This window comes from Antechinus flavipes, chromosome 3, assembly GCF_016432865.1.
Source record: "Antechinus flavipes isolate AdamAnt ecotype Samford, QLD, Australia chromosome 3, AdamAnt_v2, whole genome shotgun sequence".
Taxonomy (NCBI): domain Eukaryota; kingdom Metazoa; phylum Chordata; class Mammalia; order Dasyuromorphia; family Dasyuridae; genus Antechinus; species Antechinus flavipes.
Window position 1 is genome coordinate 248,245,824 of NC_067400.1, and position 22,349 is coordinate 248,268,172.

The 22,349-nt window shown below is 33.3% G+C and overlaps 1 protein-coding gene across 1 annotated transcript in view; it reads right to left on the reverse strand.

Moving 5' to 3' along the window:
* The window catches only part of LTN1 (listerin E3 ubiquitin protein ligase 1), an 87,056-nt gene that overhangs the window by 63,847 nt on the left and 860 nt on the right, over window positions 1–22,349 (reverse strand). The window contains exons 2-4 of the mRNA XM_051984844.1: window positions 7,199–7,402; window positions 6,567–6,665; window positions 4,825–5,055 (exon numbers count right to left, since the gene is read on the reverse strand). Of these exons, the coding sequence (XP_051840804.1) occupies window positions 4,825–5,055; window positions 6,567–6,665; window positions 7,199–7,402 (534 nt within the window). The remainder of the gene's footprint in view (window positions 1–4,824; window positions 5,056–6,566; window positions 6,666–7,198; window positions 7,403–22,349) is intronic.

Genomic DNA, 22,349 nt, shown 5'->3' on the forward strand with positions numbered 1-22,349 from the left:
ACCAACTTAACTTCACTATCAATTTCCCTTTTCTATCTCATCACAAATCATACCATACCAAGCCTTAAGTCTGAATTATTACTCCCATTATCTCTTTCCTATGTCTATGTAAATGAATGGAGAAGTCATATATGGGTTACCTAGGCCCTCTACATATTTACATTTTCCTGCTATCTAACAAGCATATATATATATATGCCTACCCCATGCTTAAAAAACCTTTACTTGAGCTTACTATCTCTGATTGTTCCATTGCCCTTCATGATCAAATATCTTAAGAAAACCATCTTCTATTGATGCTACTTCTCCCATGAACTCTTAAACCCTCTGCAACATGACTTCCATCCTCAACATTCAACTTAAATAGACCTTTCCAAAATTGCCAATGATCTCTTTTAATTGCCAAATCAAACAAACTTTTCTCAATCCTGATTCTCTCTGACTTTCCTAAACCATTTGATACTGTGTATCATCTTTTGCTTCTCAGATTCACTCTCCTCTCCAGGTTTTCCTAAGACTGATTTCAATCTTATGACTGATCTTATGACTCTTCATTCTCAGTCTCCTTTATTAGTTCTTCACTCACTTACTTCACACCCTCCCACTGTATTCTCTCTCCCAAGGCTCTGTCCTAAGTTCTCTTCTCTTCTCCAGCTATACTATCTCTTTGGATGACCTTAACAAGTCCTATCACTATGAAATTGATTCCCAGATCTACATATCCCAGCTCTGATTTCTCTGGTGAACAACAGTCATGAATCTCCAACTGCTTTTTGGTTGTCTTAAGTTCAATCCTCCCTCTACTTCTCCCTTCCCAATTACTATCCAGGGCACAATCTTCCTCTAAGTCACCAGACTCACAACACTTCAATGTAACACTATATTATTCATTTCTCTCTCCCCAATATGTCTTCTTGTTTAGCTATTTTCTCCTCTCCAGTTTTTCCCTTTTGTTCTGATTTTTCTTTCCCAACATGACTCACATGGAAATATATTTAAAATGAATGTACATATATTGGATTTAACATATATTTTAACATATTTAACATGTATTGGACTACCTGTCATTCAAAGGGAGGGAGTGGGGGGAAGGAGGGGAAAATTTGGAACAGAAGGTTTTGCAAGGGTCAATGTTGAAAAATTACCCATGGGGACAACTAGATGGTACAGTGGTTAGAGCACCAGCTCTGAAGTCAGGAGGAACTGAGTTCAAATATGACCTTAGACACTTAACACTGCCTAGCCGTGTGACTCTGGGCAAGTCACTTAACCTCAATTGCCTCGGTAAAAAAAGAAAAAGAAAAGAAAAATTACCCATGCATATATTTTGTAAATAAAAAGCTTTAAAAAAAAAAAAAAAGAACGTACAGATAAAACCTATTATCAGATTGCTTGCTAGAGTGGGGAGAGGGGAGGAAAGGAAAAGAGAGAGAAAAAAATCTGGAATTCAAAAGCTTATAAAAATAAATGCCAAAATCATTTTTTCATTTAATTAGAAAAATCCCAGTTCAGACTGTAACCTAGAATGATTTTCCCTCCTTTTTCCAAAACATAGATCTAATATTATACCCCCCTGTTCAATTAGCTCCAATGGCTTTCTATAACCTTCAGCATTTAAATACAAACTTCCCTATTTGGCACTTAAAAGTGAGTCATAAATCTGACCTCTTCCTTACATCTTACTCCCTAACACCACACATTTCATGACAAAGTAAATCTGGCCTCTTCCTTACATCTTATCCCTAACTCCACACATTTCATGACAAAGTAACATTGATCTACTGGCACTTTCTTAAACCTGGTACTTCCTTTCCACCTCCATGCCTGTGAAAAAAATCATGAAAGTCCCTCTTATCTAGAATGCTCTGCCCCCCTCCCTTCTGCCTTTCAGATTCCCTGGCTTCCTTTAAGACTTAATTCAAAAAACAAAAAATAAAGCAAACCAAAAACTCAAATACCATTTTCTGTAGATCTTTTTCCCTCTCACTTCCCAAAACGTTAACACCATTTCAGATTACTTTTTATCTTCTGTGTGTGTGTGTGTATACACGTATATAAGTGAACATGTGTTGTGGGGGAGAGGTATGGGTATTGTGGGGGAGAGGTACAGGTATGTGTAGAGAGATAGAATGCATAGCCAGATAGTTACAGGGTGTTTCCTCTACTAGAATAAAAACAATCCTTCTTAAAGAACATTCGGGAGTTCTTTTTTGTCTTTCTTTGTACTTGTAGCACTTACCACAATTTCTAGCACATATTATGTGCTTAATAAATTCTTGATTGACCAAGTGGGAGGTAATAATTGAAGGAAAAAAACTTACTGATCCTTGAAAATTAAAAAGAAAAAAAAAGGACTGCAAAAAATTGCAATCTAAGGGGATACCTGAAGGAATGGTTAAACTTATTAAGATATATGAATGTAAATTATTTCATAACAAATTGTGAACGAGATTAGAAAAATATGAACCACTGGCAAAGTCAAATGAACAAAAGTAGAACAATTTCTACAAGGATAACATGGTAAAGGAAAACAATTATGAAAGATAAAAACAGTGACCATCTGTGAGCTCCACATACATTTTTGCACATGGCCACTGTGTAGATCTGTTTTGCCTGATTATGTTTTCTTTCTTGGTTTTTAATTGAGGGATAAGTGAAAGAAGGGCTGAAAAAAAATTAAGATACTGAAATGCAAGCAGGGCAGCCTTTAGAAGAGAAAAATAGACAAACAGGGCAGTTTTATTATATGCTGTTTATAAAAAGAGTATAAAAAATGGAAATTCTAGGTTTCATATACAATCTTCTTTTTGTGTTCTGCAGTATAAAAGAAATGCTCAGTCTCACTAGTGGCTCTGTATCCCAAAGAAATCATAAAAATGGTAAAAAGACCCATAGGTGCAAAAATGTTTGTAGTAGTTCTTTTTGTAGTGGTGAGGAACTGAAAATTGAATGGATGCTCATCAGTTGGAGAATGGCTGAACAAGTTATGGTATATGAATGTAATATTACTGTTCTATAAGAAAAGATCAGCATGATGATTTTAGAAAGGTCTGGAAAGACTTACATGAACTGACGCTAATGAAGTGAGCCACAGCATTGTACACAGTAACAACAAAATTATATGATGATCAACTGTGATGGGTATGGCACTTCTCAACATGCCTCAATTGCAGTGATTTAAGGCAATTCCAACAGACTTGAAAGGGAAAATGACATTTGCAACCAGAGAAAAAACTATGGAGACTAGTGTGGATTAAAGCACAATATTTTTACACCTTTTTGTTTTTTGGATTTTGTTTGTGATTTTTTTTCCTCTTTTGGTTTGATTTTTTTTGCAGAAATGACAAATGTGGAAATGTGTTTAAAAGAATTGCATATATTTAACTTATAATCAGATTGCTTGCTGCCTTAGGGAGAAGGGAGGGAGAGGAGGAAAGGAGAAAAATCTAAAACACAAAATCTTACAAAAATTAATCTTGAAAACTATCTTCACATATATTTGAAAAATAAAATAGTATTGAAATTTTTTTCAATGTATATAGTGTTTAAAAAATGTTCATTTTGTTCTTTTAACTTCAGGAAGAAAAAATGAATATGATGGAACAATCAGAAGTTTCAGTAAAACTTTTTAAAACTAGTCTATGTTTAGGATAAGGAAATGTATAATGCTTCTTAGGAAGAAATAAATAAATGAATATTACAAAAATGAATAAAAATAGTTTTGTCATTTAAAGGGTAAAATTACTTTGCATTTACTTTTAATATATTTTACATATTTGTATCTGTGAATTTGGTGCTTCCTTCCCAGTAGAATGTAAGCTCTTCAAAAGCAGACTTTCTTTTTTACTTTATCTTTGTAAGTTCCTGTATTCCTAAAATAGTTCCTACTAAAGTGAATATTTAGTAAAATGCTTGCTGAAAGAATAAATGAAAAATTTTAAAACATGTTTTTCCTCTTCAGCTTCATATAAAGCTATTTCCCTCCCCCACCCCCAAAACCTAAAATGTATTTCTCCTCTTTACTTTCAATTCTAGAATCATGTTTTTTTCAAGGTCAGTTTAGGTACCACTTTCTTCTGCTTTCTATTTTCCAAACAAAACAGACTTTTCCCAGAGCAAGTAAAACATTACATTTCTAACTCTACACATTTAAACAAGTATCTTCCTATATCTGGAATGTACATCTTCCCCCCAAACCTTACTTCCACTTCTCTCTATCTTCCATTGAGGATCAGGGTAGATACATACTGCTTTCGAGCAGTTTTACCAAATTCCCCTAGTTATTAATGATCTTTCTATCAAAAAATTGCTTTTTTGAAGACATATTTTGCTGACCCCATATTAAACTGTAAACTTATTAATAGGGATTTTTTTAACTTTTGTTTTTATATCCAAAATGCCTAGGACAACATATACTAATGACTTCATGAAACGATTACTGAATTGAATTACAAATAAATACAAAGTTGACAGAAAGCCTTGACAGAGTCAGAACACTTGGTTTTCAACCGCTACCTTTGATACAAACTAGCTCTGTCTTCTTGGATTTTACTTCTCTTGCCCTCAATTTTCTCAACTCCAAAATCAGAAGGTTGGACCTTAATGATTTTTATGATCCCTTTTAGTTCTAAATTTATGACTCTATATCTTACCCTTTCAATGCACACAAGTAATTAAGCAGCTGCCCATCTTCATTACTTAAGGGAGTATTCTTACCAGATGTTTTCTACACCAATAAAGTCACAAGACACAAACACAAGATACAGACAGACACTCAGACATAACACACACACTTTAATAGAAATATAAATTTTTTCAACTTACATTAATAATTTCATCTTTACAAAACACTAATGCTTCGGACTGCTTGCTTGGAGGGAAAGCTGCTTCAAATGCTATTTTTGCCGCAATTGCAGCTGGGGCAAAAGTATCACATTGTGCTATTAGCCAATATCCCATAAGACTTTTTAAATGAGGTGCCAAGTGTTTCTTTACTTTTAGGACAAGTTTTTCAAAAGCTATTTGTGTGGCTTCTCGAACTCGACGGTCATAATCCTATTGAAAATACAAATATTGTTAAAAAAAATTGCCTCATCCTCCTAAAAATATAACTACATGCACAATATGACATATGATTAGAAGTATTTCTTTTCAAACACCAGTAAAAAATAAGAAAATAACCAAGATTTTGTGATCTTACTTGGCAAGTACATGTTTTTGTTTGAATTTTTCACTTTTCAAATAAAGGTACTAGATATGTTGTATAGCCTCAGCTTAAAAAAACAATTGCTTCTGAATCCAGTTTATTGGAAGGCTTGCAATTTAATATTTTATTTCTCTTATCTTAAAAAATAAACAAATAATGATTTAGAACAAATTACTTTAAAGATGAGACAGTACTTGTATAAGTCTGTAATTAGGATCTAAAATATGTTTTAAAAAAAAAGCAGCTATAAATATATAGTCCTCCCTCCCACCCCCACCCCCCAAATCTCTCTCTGCAGCACAGGATTTTTTTTTACTTTGCTTTCAAAAAGTTCCTTAGAATTACTGTTCTTAAATTAAAGACAATGCTGAGATACCACTACACACCTCTCAGACTGGCTAGGATGACAGGAAAAGATAATGCTGAATGTTGGAGGGGATGTGGGAAAACTGGGACACTGATACATTGTTGGTGGAATTGTGAATACATCCAGCCATTCTGGAGAGCAATTTGGAATTATGCTTAAAGTTATCAAACTGTGCATACCCTTTGATCCAGCAGTGTTACTATTGGGATTATTACCCCCCCCCAAAAAAAAAGAGATATTTAAAAAGGGAAAGGGACCTGTATGTGCAAAAATGTTTGTGAGAGCCCTCTTTGTAGTGGCTGGAAACTGGAAACTGAATGGATGCCCATCAATTGGAGAATGGTTGGGTAAATTATGGTATATGAATGCTATGGAATATTATTATTCTGTAAGAAATGACCAGCAGGATGATTTCAGAAAGGCCTGGAGAGACTTACATGAACTGATGCTGAGTGAAATGAGCAGAACCAGGAGATCATTATATACTTCAACAATGAGATGAACCAAATCAGTTCCATTTGTTCAATAATGAATAGAACCAGCTACACTCAGCGAAAGAACCACAACATAGCATTTCCACTCCCTCTGTTTTTGTCCACTGGCATTTTTGATTTCCTCAGGTTATTTTTACCTTACTTCTAAGTCCGATTTTTCTTGTGGAGCAAAATAAATATGGCTATGTATATCTATATTGTATTTAACATATACTTTAACATATTTAACATGTATTGGTCTACCTGCCATCTAGGAGGAAGAGGGTGGAGGGAAGGAGGGGAAAAGTTGGAACAGAAGGTTTTGCAAGGGTCAATGCTGAAAAATTACCCATGCATATATCTTGTAAATAAAAAGCTATACTAAAAAAAAATTAATTAAAAAAAAAAAGAATTTACTGTTCTTTTCAAAACCTCATCAAAGGAAGATCATACAAATTTAACTGCATTCTTACTATAACAAAATAGTAATTTTAAAACAAAAAAGTATTTTAGTACTTACAAGAGATATTTTGCAATAAATTCTTGGCCAATATGGAAGAACACCTTTTACAATCTCTGCATCTCTTATATCGCACATTGTCCCAAATTCTTGCATAGCCTAATGCAAAATATTAATATATACAATGTTACTAATATTCTGCAGAAACAAGAGTAGCAAAAGACTTCTACAATATACTTGTCACACTTATTTTATTCAATTTGGCAAAAAGTTTTAAAAATGTAAATGGAAGCTATTGTGTAAATGGAAGTTATCTATTCTAATTTTCATCTCTGTCACTTGGAAATACTGAAGACAATCCCTTACATGGTAATATATTTTCATTTAGGAATTTTTGAAATTTTATTAAATCATCTTAAAATAATTTAAATTCACACTATTTTTCCTAATATGTATTCAAAGTAGTAAAAGTTCTAAAGAAATTAATAAATCACCTGGAGGCAGAACTGGCTACTATGTTTCTGAAGTTTATGCTTCAAAAAAAAACAAAACCCACTACATAAGCCTAATCTAATTTCCCTTATAAATAACATAACTAACATAAGAATATATGCTTTTGACTCTTCTAATGAAATACTACTTTAATAAACAGGCTTTCTTGACTAAATTCTTAGGTAAAGAAATAAACTTGCTTTTAATTTTGTTGTGACATCTTTCTTGGAAAGTTTTCGTAGGACCATCCGGAAATCAGAATCTACCAGGCTGTCTATTTCATCTGCTCCTTGTACAGCGGGTACATAGCCTAGGTCACTCTGAGATGTACCAAAACCAATAAATCCAGGTACTGTTCCACGTTCTTTTGCTAGGAGTTCTGCAGCACGGCCACTGTTTGAGGGCTGATGAAAAGCAAAGAAAATAAATCAAAGAATTATCTGTAAGACCTAATAAATTCCTTTAAATTGTTTTCATAGTTGCTAAAGGTCTCCTAAATTTGTCTTTTGAAGTTGCTGTATTTCTGGAAAATGTTTCTGGAAACACTAAACCCAGAGTAGGCAGGAGGCCCTATATGTATCAAGAATGAAGTCTGTTCTGAGCTTCAAATTGGATTCAAGATAGGCATCAGTCAGTCTTCACTAGACTGGGAAACTGCTTTTGCAGCTGGCACTCTTATAGATAAGCAGACTATCATATCTTCAAAGTCTAGTATAGTTTGGAAGGGGGAAAAAATACCTACTTTTGCCATCTTAATCATTCATGATTTCTCTTCAGGGGCAGCTAGGTGGCACAGTGGATGAATCACCAACTCTGAAGTCAGGAGGACCTGAGTTCAAATCTAGTCTCAAGACACATGAACACCTCCTACCTGTGTGAACTTGGGCAAGTCACTTAACCCCCCCCCCCCCCAAGTGCCTCAGGAAAAAAAAAAAAAAGATTTCTCTTCCCCTGCCATTCCCATTTAAGTAGAGATATTTCTCCTCGTTTTGTCAAAATTTCATAAACATGTAAAAGCTTATGTTTGTATGGTGAGTTTTTTGCTTGGCTTAGAGTTCCACATGCAAGTTCATTTCTCTTGTAATAAATTTAGTTGCAATACAATCTCTCATGGACTTGTGATATTGTTTTTTGGTTAGTTAACACAGTACATTTTCACCTGAGAAATTTTTTTAGTCAGATTTAGGATACAGCAATCATTTATCTATAGAATGGCCTATCTCAGCCTAGCAATACAGGTATTTCAAACTATGTTAAAAAGCATTAACTATGAAAACAATCTAGTATGGCTAAGAAATTAAGTAGCAGATCAGTGGAATAAGTTAGGTACAAAATAAACAACAGTAAAATACTCATAATAATATGACAATATTGATAAACTCAAAGATCCAAGTTTTGAGAGCAAGAACTCACCATTTAACAAAAATTGTTGGGAAAACTGGGGAGCAATTTGGAAGAAACTAGACAGACTAACTCACATTCTATTATGAGGAGTCAAAACAGATAAATGATTTAGACAGAGGGAATGATAAGTTAGGGAAGAACAGAAAAATGAACCTATCATCTATGAATAAAGAAAAGAGTTTATGACCAAACAAGGGAGAGATCATGGGAACCACAATAGATAATTCTGATTACGTGAAATAAAAAAGGTTTTATATAAAATGCAGTAAAAATTAGAAGGAAAATAGGAATCTAAGAAAAAAAATTTATACCAAGTTTCTCTGAAGGTCTTATTTCTCAACTATATAGGGAACTGAGCCAATTTTTAAAAAAATTAAAAGCCATTCCCCGAAATTTATAAGTGGTCAAAGAATCTAATCAGCAGTTTTCCAAAGATAAAATCAAAACTATCAATAATCACATGAAAAAATGCCCTAAATCATTATTTAAAATATGCAAATTAGCAACTCTGAGGTACTACTTCCCACCTATCAGAAGGGTTAATATGATAGAAAAGAAAAATGAAAAACTAAGTAAAAGGAATGTGTAAAAATGGGGAGACCTAATGCATTATTGGTGGAATTATAAACTAGACCAATCATTTTGAAGAACAATTTAGAATTATGCCCAAAGAGCTATAAGACTATATATACCCTTTGATCCAGCAAGACTAGATCTGTACCCCAAAGAAATCAAAGAAAAAGGAAAAGGACTAATATATACAAAAATGTTCAGAAGCAGCTTTTTGTGGTGGCAAAGATTCTTGAAGGGCTGGCCATCAATTGGGAAAAGGCTGAACTAGCTGTGATGTGATGAAATACTATATTTATGAATTACAATAAATTTCAAGAGGGACTGTTTCAGAAAAAAACTTGGAAATTTATACAAATTGATGCAAAATGAAATGAGAAGAACAAGAACACTATACACAGTAACAGCAATATTGCAGGAATGATTCATTACTGTGATTACTGTGAAAGAAGCAGCTACTCTGATCAAGACAATTAGGAGTCCTAATGAAAAATGCTATCTACCTCCAGAGAGAGAAGTGATGAATTCTCAGTATAAACTGAAGTTAATCTTTTTTCACTTTCTTTTTCTTGCATATGGGGGGGGGGGGAGGGAGGGGGGAGAGGAGAAGAGGGGAAGGAGGACAAAGGAGAGAAATAACATAGCTTTTATGGAAATATATCTTACATGATTTCATATATATAATCAATACCATCTTGTTTGCTTTCTCACTAGACAGGGAAGAGGCAGGAAGGTGAGAATTTGAAATGCAAATTTTTAAAAATGTAAAAAAAATTTTCATGTATTTGGAAAATATTTAACAAAAAAAATTTTTTTAAGAATGCCTATCCAGATATATTATATCTAGGATATACTGTGACATATTTAACATGTATGGGACTGCTTGCTATCTGGGGGAGGGGGTGGAGGGAGAGAGGGGAAAAGTCAGAACAGAAGTGAGTACAAGGGATAATGTTGTAAAAAAAAAATTTACCCAGGCATGGGGGTTCTGTCAATAAAAAGTTATAATTAAATAGAATTATTTAAATTATTATTATTAAATTAAATTATTATAAACAATTTAAATTATTCAAATAGAAAAAATTAAATAGATAAATAAATAAAAGAATGCCTATCTTTTTTCATTAAGGAAACAAACAAATGTGCTTTCCAGTTTCCAAAGCACAAAATATTTACCTAGTTCAAAAGGCCACTGAGAGCTTAGTGAATTTTGCTCAGATGGCAAAGAAAGATGTCAGAAATGAACTTTAAAGTTAGCTCACATAAAGAAACCTAAATTTGTTTTTATAAATTTGTTCCATAGTACTCCAGAAACATTTTCTTGAATCTTCCAGACTACTAATTACTTAGCTCTCATAAAGTATCTTGATGCAATTGAAAAGGCATCATTATTGCTAATGAAATGAACAGAACCAGGAGATCATTATATACCTCAATAACTATGAGGATGTATTCTGATGGAAGTGGATTTCTTTGACAAAGAGAAGATCTAACTCAGTTTCAATTGATCAACGAGGGACAGAAGCAGCTACACCCAAAGAAAGAACACTGGGAAATGAATGTAAACTGCAGTTTGGTTCTTCTTTCCAGTTTATTTTTACCTTCTGAATCCAATTCTTCCTGTGCAACAAGAAAACTGTTCGGTTCTGCACACATATATTATATCTAGTATATACTGTGACATATTTAACATGTATAGAACTGCTTGCCATTTGGGGGAGAGGGTGAATGTCGAAACAGAAGTGAGTGCAAGGGATAATGTTATAAAAAATTACCCAGGCCTGGGTTCTGTCAATAAAAAGTTGTAATTATTAAAAAAGAAAAAAGAAAGAAAAAGCATCATTATTATCACTTGTGTTTATGTAAATTTGTTTATAAACCTCAGTTTCATCATCTAAAAAAGGGAAAGGATTTGGACCATATGCTATTTAAGTATCCTTCCAATGATGACAATGAGTTTTTAAATATTTTTCATTGATCCTCCACTATTCCTTAGAGATGCTAAGTTTCCAGATGATACACATTGCCTATGTTTTCAATTGATTGAAGTTGTACTGACTTTTTTCTCTTTCTCTAAAGTACTATTTGTCATCTGAGATGGCTGTCTGGGTATGTGAATGGAAGAGAGACAAGGGTACTATGGTGATGGTAATAAAAACTTGATGAAATAGTAATAAAAATTATTTTTAAAAATTGACTGTCTCTATAAATTCCTTAACAGCAAGTTCCTGATATTTTATTTCACTTCTTTTTGCAATTCTTCTAATAACCACTAAAAACCTCTAAATACCATGTATTGTCCAATAAATCTTGCTAGTTAAATATCTGAAAGACAGGTTTAACCTGGTATGAGCCTTTATTTTAAGTTAAGTCAACATCCATTATATATGCTCTTTTTTCACTTAAGAAAAAAACATCAGATTGCATTGCTAAAATCTTATGAGAAACATGATTTCCTATTATACAATGGAAAAAACTAGGAACCAGAATCTCAGAACTGCAAATACGTCTCATTATGAATAAAGAACATTCTTATAGTGCTTTTGGATAGTACTCCAGCAAATCATATGTAGAAACATTATCCCATATAATATTCACGATAACTTTTCACTCACTTTTCTTATACATCAAAGAAATAGATCAACTATAACAGACTTGGTTCTTTTCTCAGTGGTTCAGTGATCCAAGGCAATCCCAATAAACTTTGGATGAAAAACGCTATCCACATCCAGAGAGAGAACTATGAAGACTGAATGTAAATCAACATACCATGTATACTTTTTTACCTTTTTTTCCCCCTCATTTTTTTCCCTTTTGTTCTGATTTTTCTCTCCCAATGGACTCATATGGAAATATGTTTAAAAAAATGAATGTACATATATAACAAAAAAAAGTTATTTTACATGTAACTGGGGAAAATAAATTAAATACTAAAAAAAGAAAAAGAAATATATCCCTTTTTTTCCATTACATATTTCCATAGTATCTCAAATATTGATAATACCAAAGAATTAAGCAGAAAGAGAGAAGCTTGTTAGGGCCTCTTACTGGTAAGGAAAGTCAAAGTGGAGGGAAAAACCCACCATATTTCCTCCACTTAACATTCAGTACAATTTGTAGCCCAGTTGACATTGTAGCATGCTTGACACCCCCTTCCTGTCTTCTTAGTACTTAGTAAATGCTTGTAAAATTGAAAACAGATAAATAAATAAACACCAACTAGTGTAAGATGATCTAATTGGTTTGTGCACAATAGAGACTTATACATTCTTTTCAGCAAAAATAAATTTTATTTTCATTCTTCATTAATGTGTCTAAAGCAATCATTTGACACAGCTAATCATCATTCTTTCCTTTCTGAAACTCTCTTTCTGCTAGACTTGTAGAGAAGATAAAAGAGGGTTATTTAAGACAACTTCCCTAGATCCTCACAATTTCTCTTAAAAACCATAATAGAAATATAAAAAGACAAACCAGTAAAAATCCTCAAAATAAAAAAAAAAATTTTTTTTGGGGGGGAAGGAATCCTCAAAGAAATGAAAAACCAAGAGACAGGGCAAAGAATATTAAAGTAGAAGGAAGCAATGCAGCTGAGTTACTGCCCACAATTCCTCCAAATATTTCTTAAAACGCATCAAACCAAATCTTAAAAAAAAAAAAAAAAAAGCATGATATGTATTGGTCAACCTCCTATCTGGGGGAAGGGGTGGAGTGAAGGAGGGAAAAAGTTGGAACAAAAGGATTTGCAACTGTCAATGCTGAAAAATTACCTATGCATATATCTTGTAAATAAAAAGCTATAATAATAAAAAAAAAAGGTAAAAATGTTTGTAAATCCAATATAGGCATACATATTTATACAATTACCTTGCTCCACAAGAAAAAAAAAGATCAAAAAGGGAAAAAAATGAGAAAGAAAATAAAATTCAAGCAAACAACAAAAATGAAAATACTATGTTGTGGTCCACACTCAGTTCCCACTGTCCTCTCTCTGGGTTCAGATAGCTCTCATGATCATAGGATCATTGGAACTGGCTTGAATCGTTTCACTGAGAAGAGCCACGTCCATCAGAATTGATCATCATTAATTCTGATGGACGTGGCTCTCTTCAACAATGAGAGGATCCCAAATCAGTTCCAATTGATCTTGTAATGAACAGAACCAGCTACACCCGGAGAAAGAACACTGGGAAATGAGTATGGACTACAACATAACATTTCCACTCTTTCTGTTACTGTTTGCTTGCATTTTTGCTTTTTTCTTCTCAGGTTATTTTTACTTCTTTCTAAATCCAATCTTTCTTGTGCAACAAGATAACTGTTATAAATATGTATATAAATATTGTATTTAACATATACTTTAACATATTTAGCCTGTATGGTACTACCTCTGCCATCTAGGGGAGGAGGTGGAGGGAAGGAGGAGAAAAGCTGGAACAGAAGTGATTCAAAGGGACAATGTTGAAAAATTACCCATGCTTATATCTTTGTATATAAAAAGATATTTAAAAAAAATTTTTTTTTGCACAAATACAGAATTGATCATCATATAATCTTTTTGTTGTATACAATGATCTCCTAGTTCTGCTCATTTCATTTAACATCAGTTCATGCAAGTTTCTCCAGGACTCTCTAAAATCCTCCTCCTGATCGTTTCTTACAGAATAATATCCTATAACATTTATATTCCATAATCTATTCATCCATTCCCCAATTGATGGGCATCCATTCAATTTCCAAATTCTTGCACTACAACAAAGGACATTTTTGCACATGTGGGTCCCTTTCCCTCCTTGAAGATCTCTTTGGGATATAATCCCAGTAGAAACACTGCTGGGTCAAAGGGTGTGCACAATTTGATAGCCCTTTGAGCATAGTTCCAAATTATCTACAGGATGATTGGATCAGTTCACAACTACACCAACTAGTCAGACCAAACCTTAATGGGGAAATCCAGAAAAAGTTAATGATTCCTTCCATTTGGCAAGCCCAACCTGGCAAAAAGGAAACAGACAGAAAAGTCTACAGTTGCTGGGGACAGGGACAAAAACACAGGACAAAAATCTAATGACTAGGGAGAGGCTGCACAGCAGCAGAAAAACATTTCAGAATCATTATTGTGAAACCTTCAGATCCACAATGCCTGTACAGCAACAAGGAAAAGAGACAAATGGCAGTTTTGTCACATACTATCCAGTCCCAAATTTACATGTGATAAGTGCACAGTAGTGACATTCCCCTGTAGGGAAGCTTACTGAGGAAGGAGGAAGTTCAGAAGACAATAGCAGCAGTGATGTCACTCAAACTCCAAACTCTGAGCAGTCTTACTTCTGCCATTTAGCCCAACTTGCAGAGGAATAATCAAGGCAGAAACCCAGATCAAAGAGTAGTCTACAATTCTATCACTTTGAACCAACAAAATTTCCCATGCAATTGATAGGAACAGATTCTAGAAGCAATCTGTTCTTGTATGGATCCAAATTCAGGTCAGGAACTTAAAGAGCTCAGAATAAAGAGGCAGCCATTAGACTGTGCCCTGGATCAGATTCTTTGGGAGTACTAAAAGCTTACAGGTCCCCAGACTGTCCCTGAAGATCTTGGAATAACACAACTTTCAATAACACAAGAAAACATCAATATGTTAGAGTTACCAGAAAAAATAAAACAAACTATTCAATAAAAGGAAACAAAATAATAGATTTGATTACATAAAGAAGGGAGAGAAGGGGCAGGAAGAGAGCCATGGAGAAAGGCTAAAATTGTATTCACTCCCCAAACATCCTAGACAAAAAACTAGAGAAGGTACCAGATTAAATTCTTAAGTGAAGCTAAAAAGTTACAGTGAGTCATTTTTCAGGGGAAGGGAAATCAAACTAGAGCTCGGGTTGTTGCAGGGAGTATTCCAACAACCCAGAGACTGAAACAGGGCATCAGAAAATGATATCAGGAGATCCTTGAGTAAGCATTAGTTATAGGCATGGGTAACATTCAAGTAGTCCTATCACCCATAATTTAGTTAGGGCAGGACTCTCAATCTGCACTGAGCAGAGTAACAAATTCCAAGTAGCAAAAAGTAAGCGTAAGTGGCTTCAACGCCCTGAGCACAGCTGAGTCCCAGGCCATACAGGAGCCAGTAATTCAACTGCTATAAATCTAAAGAGCCCACAGCAGGCCAAGAAGTAAAGTTAAGCAGCAGTCTATTGAAACTCTGAACCAGAAACAAGTCAATATGGCCAAACCAGGGTCAAGAACTAGCACAGCTCAGCCCAACTAGGTTTACTGCTCAATTATGCATTCTGAGGCACTTCCACGGTAGCATATCCCCACCTAGAACTGTGAAAAGAGCAGAAAGATAAAAAATGAGAGTTCAGACCAAATATCCTCCCCTAAATGTATACAGAGATCAATATGAACATAAAGTCCAAAGTTAAGAAATAAGTTGGTTAAAAAAAAGAGCAAGTCAAAAAAAATAACTCAATCATAAAAAGCTATTATGATAAGACAAACTTAAGACATAAATACAGTATTAGAAAGTTAATCAAAAATAATTATAAGCAAAGTCTCAAAGTAAAAATATGGCTAGGATGCAAATCCAACAAGAATTGCTAGAAGAAGTCAAGCAAGAATTAAAGAAGAAATTTTAAAAAGATTGTTAAGAATCTGTTGAGGATTCTCAGAAGAGGAAAAAATGGGAGAAGAAAAAAGAATTAGAGAAGAAAAATATATATTTAAAAAAAAAGAACTGCCTGAAACAAAGAATAAAATCCTAGTGAAAAAACAACTGTGGAAATTAAAATTGACCAGATGGAAGAAGCTAATGATTATACAAGAAATCAAGAAATAATAAAATCAAATCAAAAAACTAGAAAAAAAATTTAAGTATTTCATAGGAAAAAAATGGCCTACCAAAAAAACAAAGAGATTTTTAACAATTCACCAGAAAACCATAAAAAAAGACTAGATCTCACATTTTAAGAAATCTTAAAAGAAAATTGTTCAGGTAATTCAGATAGAAACAGAGGGCAAAGTACAAGTTGAAAGAATTCACATTCTCAAAGGAATTCCAAAATAGAAATTTCTGGGAAAAATTCAAAGCTCCCAATGCAAGGAAAATTATGCAAACAGAAAGAATCAAAGGATTGAGGAATGAGTCAGAATCACTCAAGATCCTATCCAGCAAAACTGAGTATAATACTACAGAGGAAAATTAAGATCTTTAATGAAATAATTTCCAAAAATTCTTGATGAAAAAAAGTTGAATAAAAAATCTGACATATAAACATAGGATTCAAGAAAAGCATAAAAAAATGAAAGAAAAATCACAAGGGACTAAAAATTAAACTGCTTACATTATTTTACAGGGAGATGATACTAGTAGCCTCTCAGAACTCAGAATTATCACCTGTCATAGAAAGAGTTTAATTAGAGAAGCTAGGTGTGCCACTGTACTGTTTGGAAGATCTCCAAGGAAAAATGGACAAGGAAGAGAAATGCAATGGGAGAAGAGAAGTACTTTTATGTAAATGGAGTACATGAAAAGGAGCTTATACAAAGTAATAATAGTGGATAGGAACATGATATTTGAACTACACACACATCTTCATCTGGTTAAATGAAGGAAGAATACAACCACACATAATCTGGTAAAGAAATACATCTTAGTCAAAAAGAAGAGACAGAAAGGATTAAAGAAAAAAGGGAGGAATAAGAGGGAGAGATCAAGGGAGGGAGGGATTAGTCAGAAGCAAAACATACTCTTAAGTGAGTAGGGGAAGAAAAGGATAAGTATAAGAACAGGATGGATAGAAATAACACAATTAGAAATTATAATTATGAACCTAATTGGGATGACCCTACCATAAAATGGAAGAGGATAGAAAACATAACTGAACAATAAATTTACAAGAAAATCTGAAAGAGAAAGATATACATACATATAATTAAAATAAGGGATTGAAGAACCTTTTACTCTTCACTGCTGAAGTAAAAAAGGAAAAAATAATCCTATTTTCAAACAAAGATAGTTTTTTTAAAAAAACATTAAAATAGATAAAAAAGGAAACTATATTTTGTTAAAAGACATCATAAAAAAGATGAATTAATATCAGTACTAGACATATATGCACAAATAGCATAGTATTTCTAACTTCTTAAAGAAAAAAGGAAAGGAAAGTTAAATGAGATACAGAATAGCAAATGTGGGGTCCAAAATTTACTTCTCTCAGACCCAGATAAATTCAACAACAAAGGAAGGGAGGGAAGGAGAAAGAAAGGAGCAAATGGATTAAAAAAGAAAATAAACCATGGGATTTGGAGCCTTAAAGACTTATAAAACCTGGTTTTGCCCCAACTAATTGTAAAACCTTAGACCAGATGTTTCATTGTTAAAAAAAAAAAAATTGTATATGTGTGTATATATGTGTGGAGTTTTATTTATATATGTATATATATTAAAAAAAACAATGAGATTGGCTGAGATGGTCTCTTAAAATTACTTCAAGTTCTGAATCTTTGAACATATTTATATCTACAAATTCGAGCTAAATCATCTACAAAAATGAGCAATCCATAAAATCTCACTTGAACCTAAAGGGAATGTTGCTATGATTTAGACCCTATCTTGGGACCACCTACATGAAAATGGCAAATAGCTTTGGCAAGATCCCTGTGTTTTATGCCTTCCCTTGATAATTCAGCTTAGAATTGCTTTTGCTTTTCTTTGTTGTTTAAGAGCACTTTAGCATATAATAAATGATTAATAAATCCAAACTGGCTGATTAAGAAAAGTATTCATAAAGTGTTTTTCAAAATACACAAAATAGAAGCAGAAGGAAGTTCAGTACAGAGACAAGTGAAACAGCATCGATATCACATTAAATGTTACAAAAAAAATTTTAAATCCACAAATTGCATGTAAAAGATTCATTGTTTCATTTTTTCCTATACTTTGCATATAGATATTTGTTTGTGAAATTTTTTTTATAAAATGTATAAATATGAATACATCCAATATACAGAATCATGAGAAAATATATATGGACTGATGAAAAATAAACTAAGTAGAATCAGAAAAAAATATATAAATGGCTACAACTACAATGGAAAGAACAAATTAAAAGCAATCAAAAATGAATTCCATGAAATTTATAAGACCAGGCTTGATCCTAGAGCATAAACATTAAAAGGCACCTTGTTAAAAAAAATAATAAAATAAATTAATAATACTGCTCAGAAAGCCACTTAATAAAGTTACAACTCATATCTTTCAAAGAATCTTGTATATTTTGACATTCACAGAAGATATCTCATTAGAGAAAATCACTTAAGAAAGTACACTTCCCTCTACCCAAATTGTTTTCTTTTTAATAGCCAATAAATAATGAACATATGGGTATCTCATATTCATTATATGCTTTCAATCAAGTGACTATAAAGACATAGTTGTCTTGCAGAATTTCATTTGCAAAGATCTCATACTTTGGAGAGTCCTTCAATGTGAGTACAAATTTCATTAAGATAGAAAATTAGGCATTTAAGTCAGTAATTATTGACATTTTCCCAAATGCCTTTTTATGGCCAAAAAAACCCGAGTCTGTGATTTTTCAAGCCTTTTGAATTATCCCTTCTTTCAGATACCTAGAAAATCAATTTCAATAATCTTAAAACTGTGTTGCCTTTGGCAGACTTATTCTATGTATACTTGTTCTAGATTAGCAAATCATATAATCTTTGTTTCTTTATTTCCTGGCCAGACTATATTTTCTATAGGAAGTGGATTCACCATTGGACCTATGGCCAAAATGATGATGGAGGAGACTGAAAGGACTCCAGAAAGATCAAAGTTTATGAAGAAAACAAAACAGAAAAACAAGCACCTCATTTAATACAGAACAGCAAAATAAAAACCAATCAAAACCAAACAGACAGAAGTTGATGAGGGAATCCATTATGCTTTGGGTAAAACATGACTAGCAGAGGTGGGAAGTCTATCAAGGATTTCCACAAAAGAATCTCAAACTAGAGTCTAAGGATAGCCCGTCAGAATAGAAACCAAAAACAAAACGTGAGACAAAAAGAGTCTGAGATAGAATGAAATTTTAACATTAGATCTTCTGCAAAGTAGCATTCAGATGAAAGAGAGGACAGAATATCAAAAAAGATCTATTCAACAGTATTAGAGAGGAACTGGCTGACTGGCATGAACACAAAATTCCAATTGAACTGAGGTTGAAAAAACAAGCAAACAAAATACTGATATAATGAAGAAATACTATAGCTAAAGAGAAACCCAAGATATGGACCCAGAAAAAGAAAACACCACAACAAGCAGAGCTCTCTCCAAGGGGGAAAAAATTGGTTAGATTACAAGGACTATAAAAGTTCCTAGAAAAAATTAAGAGATTAAAAATTAGATTAGTAAACCAGAGATTACTGATTTCTACTTTATTACTTGTTATACTCATGTTCACCCTCCACCAAATACTAATACACTAACACATTCATCTGATAACTTGCATCTGCTAACACATTGTTTTACATACAATGAGGATATAAAGTATATAGTAAAGGACTGAAATAGCTTCATGGTGATTTTATAGGGCTATGAATCTGGGAACAAAGAGTTTCTAAAGAATTAGAACTTCAGATGACCCCAAAACACTGGGCTTCAATGTGGTGGGTACATTAATAATACCAACTCAAGGTTTGCAAAGAGCTTTAAATATATTACATTTAAATAATTTTTTCTTATGTGTGCACTCTTATTTGTAATATGTCAACATGTGTTTGTTCATAAAATAGGACCTTTAGCATCTTTATCAAGTCCTACATGTCTTAATTCCAGTCCTACATAGACCCTGGATATCTGAAAGGCATTTCAAATTACACACATTCAAACAAAACATTAAATTCCCCTGTCCTCCTCTAAACTTCCTGGTTTTTGCTTGGATACCACAATCTTGTCAGGAACCTGAGTTTCAAGAATCATTCCTGAGCAACCCCATCTTGTCCCTCTCCCTCTCCTTTTATAACCCTATCCGCCACCAGTTCTGGTTGATTTTATTTCCATACCTGTCACATTCATCATCTTTTCTCCATTTAAAGTCAACACTCTAGTTCTGGCCTTTATCTTCTCTTATTTAAACTACTATAATTATCCTCATAACCTGGTTTCTTTTCCAAATATGTTCTTTTCACTATATTATGCTATCTCCTTAAATTACATAAAAATACTGGGGACAATTCATGTTCATGCTTCTGAAAATAAGTTTTTCACTGAAGGGGAAATAAAGACTGATATGCTATAAATTGTTTTTTTGAGATTTACCAACATCTCTGTAAGTAAACTAACACAAAAATTGGTAGTGTTTAAAAAGGTTTGGAAAGAAAAAAAATGTCAAATGGTCATCCGAATAGGGGGAAAAAACTGGACTAAATAGAATGTAATTTATTTTTTCTAAAGTTTAGCTTTGTTTTTCCAGATTCGATATCTCAATGAAAGGGTGTTTCATGAGGAATGAAAAAGAAAATAATGTAACTTCAGCAAGCAGAAGGAAATGTCTATGTTAAAGACATTTAAAATACTTGAAAACATAAGGTAAATCATTTGTTCTAAAAGTTTTATATTATGTGCTATATACACAATGTTTTAGATATAGCTTGTTAAAATTCAGATGGAAGAATACTTTTAATTGCTGAAACCACTAAATAATTTTTGAGAATCAAACTTATTTTTAGTGGAAAGTTACTTTTTAGTAGTTATTTTTTGACAAGGAGAACCTATTCTAGCTATCAAATGGCATATTTAAATGGAAGACAAGAAATCCTGTTGCTATTTTACTTCTGGCAAATTAGTAAAACAGAGATAGACATTTTGTTAATAGTTGGAGACAGAAGTCTAGCACTCAGGGCTTGAATTACCTAAACTATAGTTTCTTCATCTAAAAAACAAATGATTAAACATCATTAAACCACCATTTTCTACTTAATCTTATGATCTTCTTAGAAGTGATTATTGAACCGATAAAGTTAAATGGCCTAGACTAAGTGAGTGAAAAATGGAGAAAGAAGAAATCACCATGAATAAAACCTTGAGAAACTACCCACCCAAAAAAAAAAAGATAAGCCAGTGTGACACTGTGGCAGGAGCAATGGATTTGAAGTCAAGTCAAGAAGCATGTATTTATTAAGCACCCACTGAAGTGTCAGTATTGTGCTAATAGTGGGTTAAGAAGAAAGTCCTCTCCCAAAAAAATCCCAACTCCTCAGACTCTGAGGAGATGGCATGTAAACAACCCCACAAAAACAAAATATGTACAAGCTAAATTAGAAACAATCTCAGAAGGAAACAGCAAACTGGAAAAAACTTCTTGTAGAAGGTGAGTCTTTAGCTGAGATTTGAAAGCAATCAGGAGTTAGAGTTGAGGAGGGTGAACGTTCCAGACATGAAGAACTGCCAAGCTAAAGACACAGAGTAAAAAGATGTAATGTCTTGTTTGTGGAATAGCAAGAATGCTGTAATTACTGCATGGCAGAGTGCATGTAGAAGAGAAAGATAAAAGAAGTCTGGCAAGATGGAAAGGCTCAGGTTTTTTAAAAGGCAGAGGATTTTTACATAGATCCTGGAGCATAAAAAAACAAGACATTTAAAGTTTACTGAATAGTGTTCCAGGTGCTGGTGACATCCCTAACCTGCTCTAGAGGAAAAATCTTTGATTGTTTTGGTTATTTGGTTAAAATAGAGGAGAAATTACAGGCAGAAAGACCAACCAACAGGCTTTTACAAAGTCCAGGAGTGAGGTGATGAGGATCTGAATCAGGGTGGCAGAGTCTGAGAAGAGAAGGAGGCTTTATCAGAGGAATGTTGCAAAGATGAAATCCACAAATCTTTGCAACAGATTGCATGGGAGAGGACTTCTTAAACTTTTTCCACTGGAGACTCCTTTTCACCCCAGGCACACAAATATATAAAATAGATAATACAATCAATCATTACTGATTTAAAAAAATCCTAGGTTCGAGACCTCCCCCCCAAAAAATATTCAGTTCCAAGACCCAATGGCGTCTCAAGTTTAAGAAGAAGGAGGCTAGGAGGTTCTGAGTTTCATATATCTATTGAAAATCCAGTTTGAGATGTCTGAAAGGCAATTGGGGGGGATCTGATATCAGCAGAGTTAGGGCTGGAAAGATAGATTTAAGAACCATCAGCAAAAAAGAGGAAAATTAAATCTATGAGAGTCAGTAAGATCATCAAATGAATCTAAAAACTCTGCAAACTTTTAAAAGGTAATAAATAATAAATGCCAGCAACTAGTAGTAGTACTAAAAAGCAAACTAAGGAGACTTATCTCTGAAGACAAGAGTGTCCAGAAGAATTGG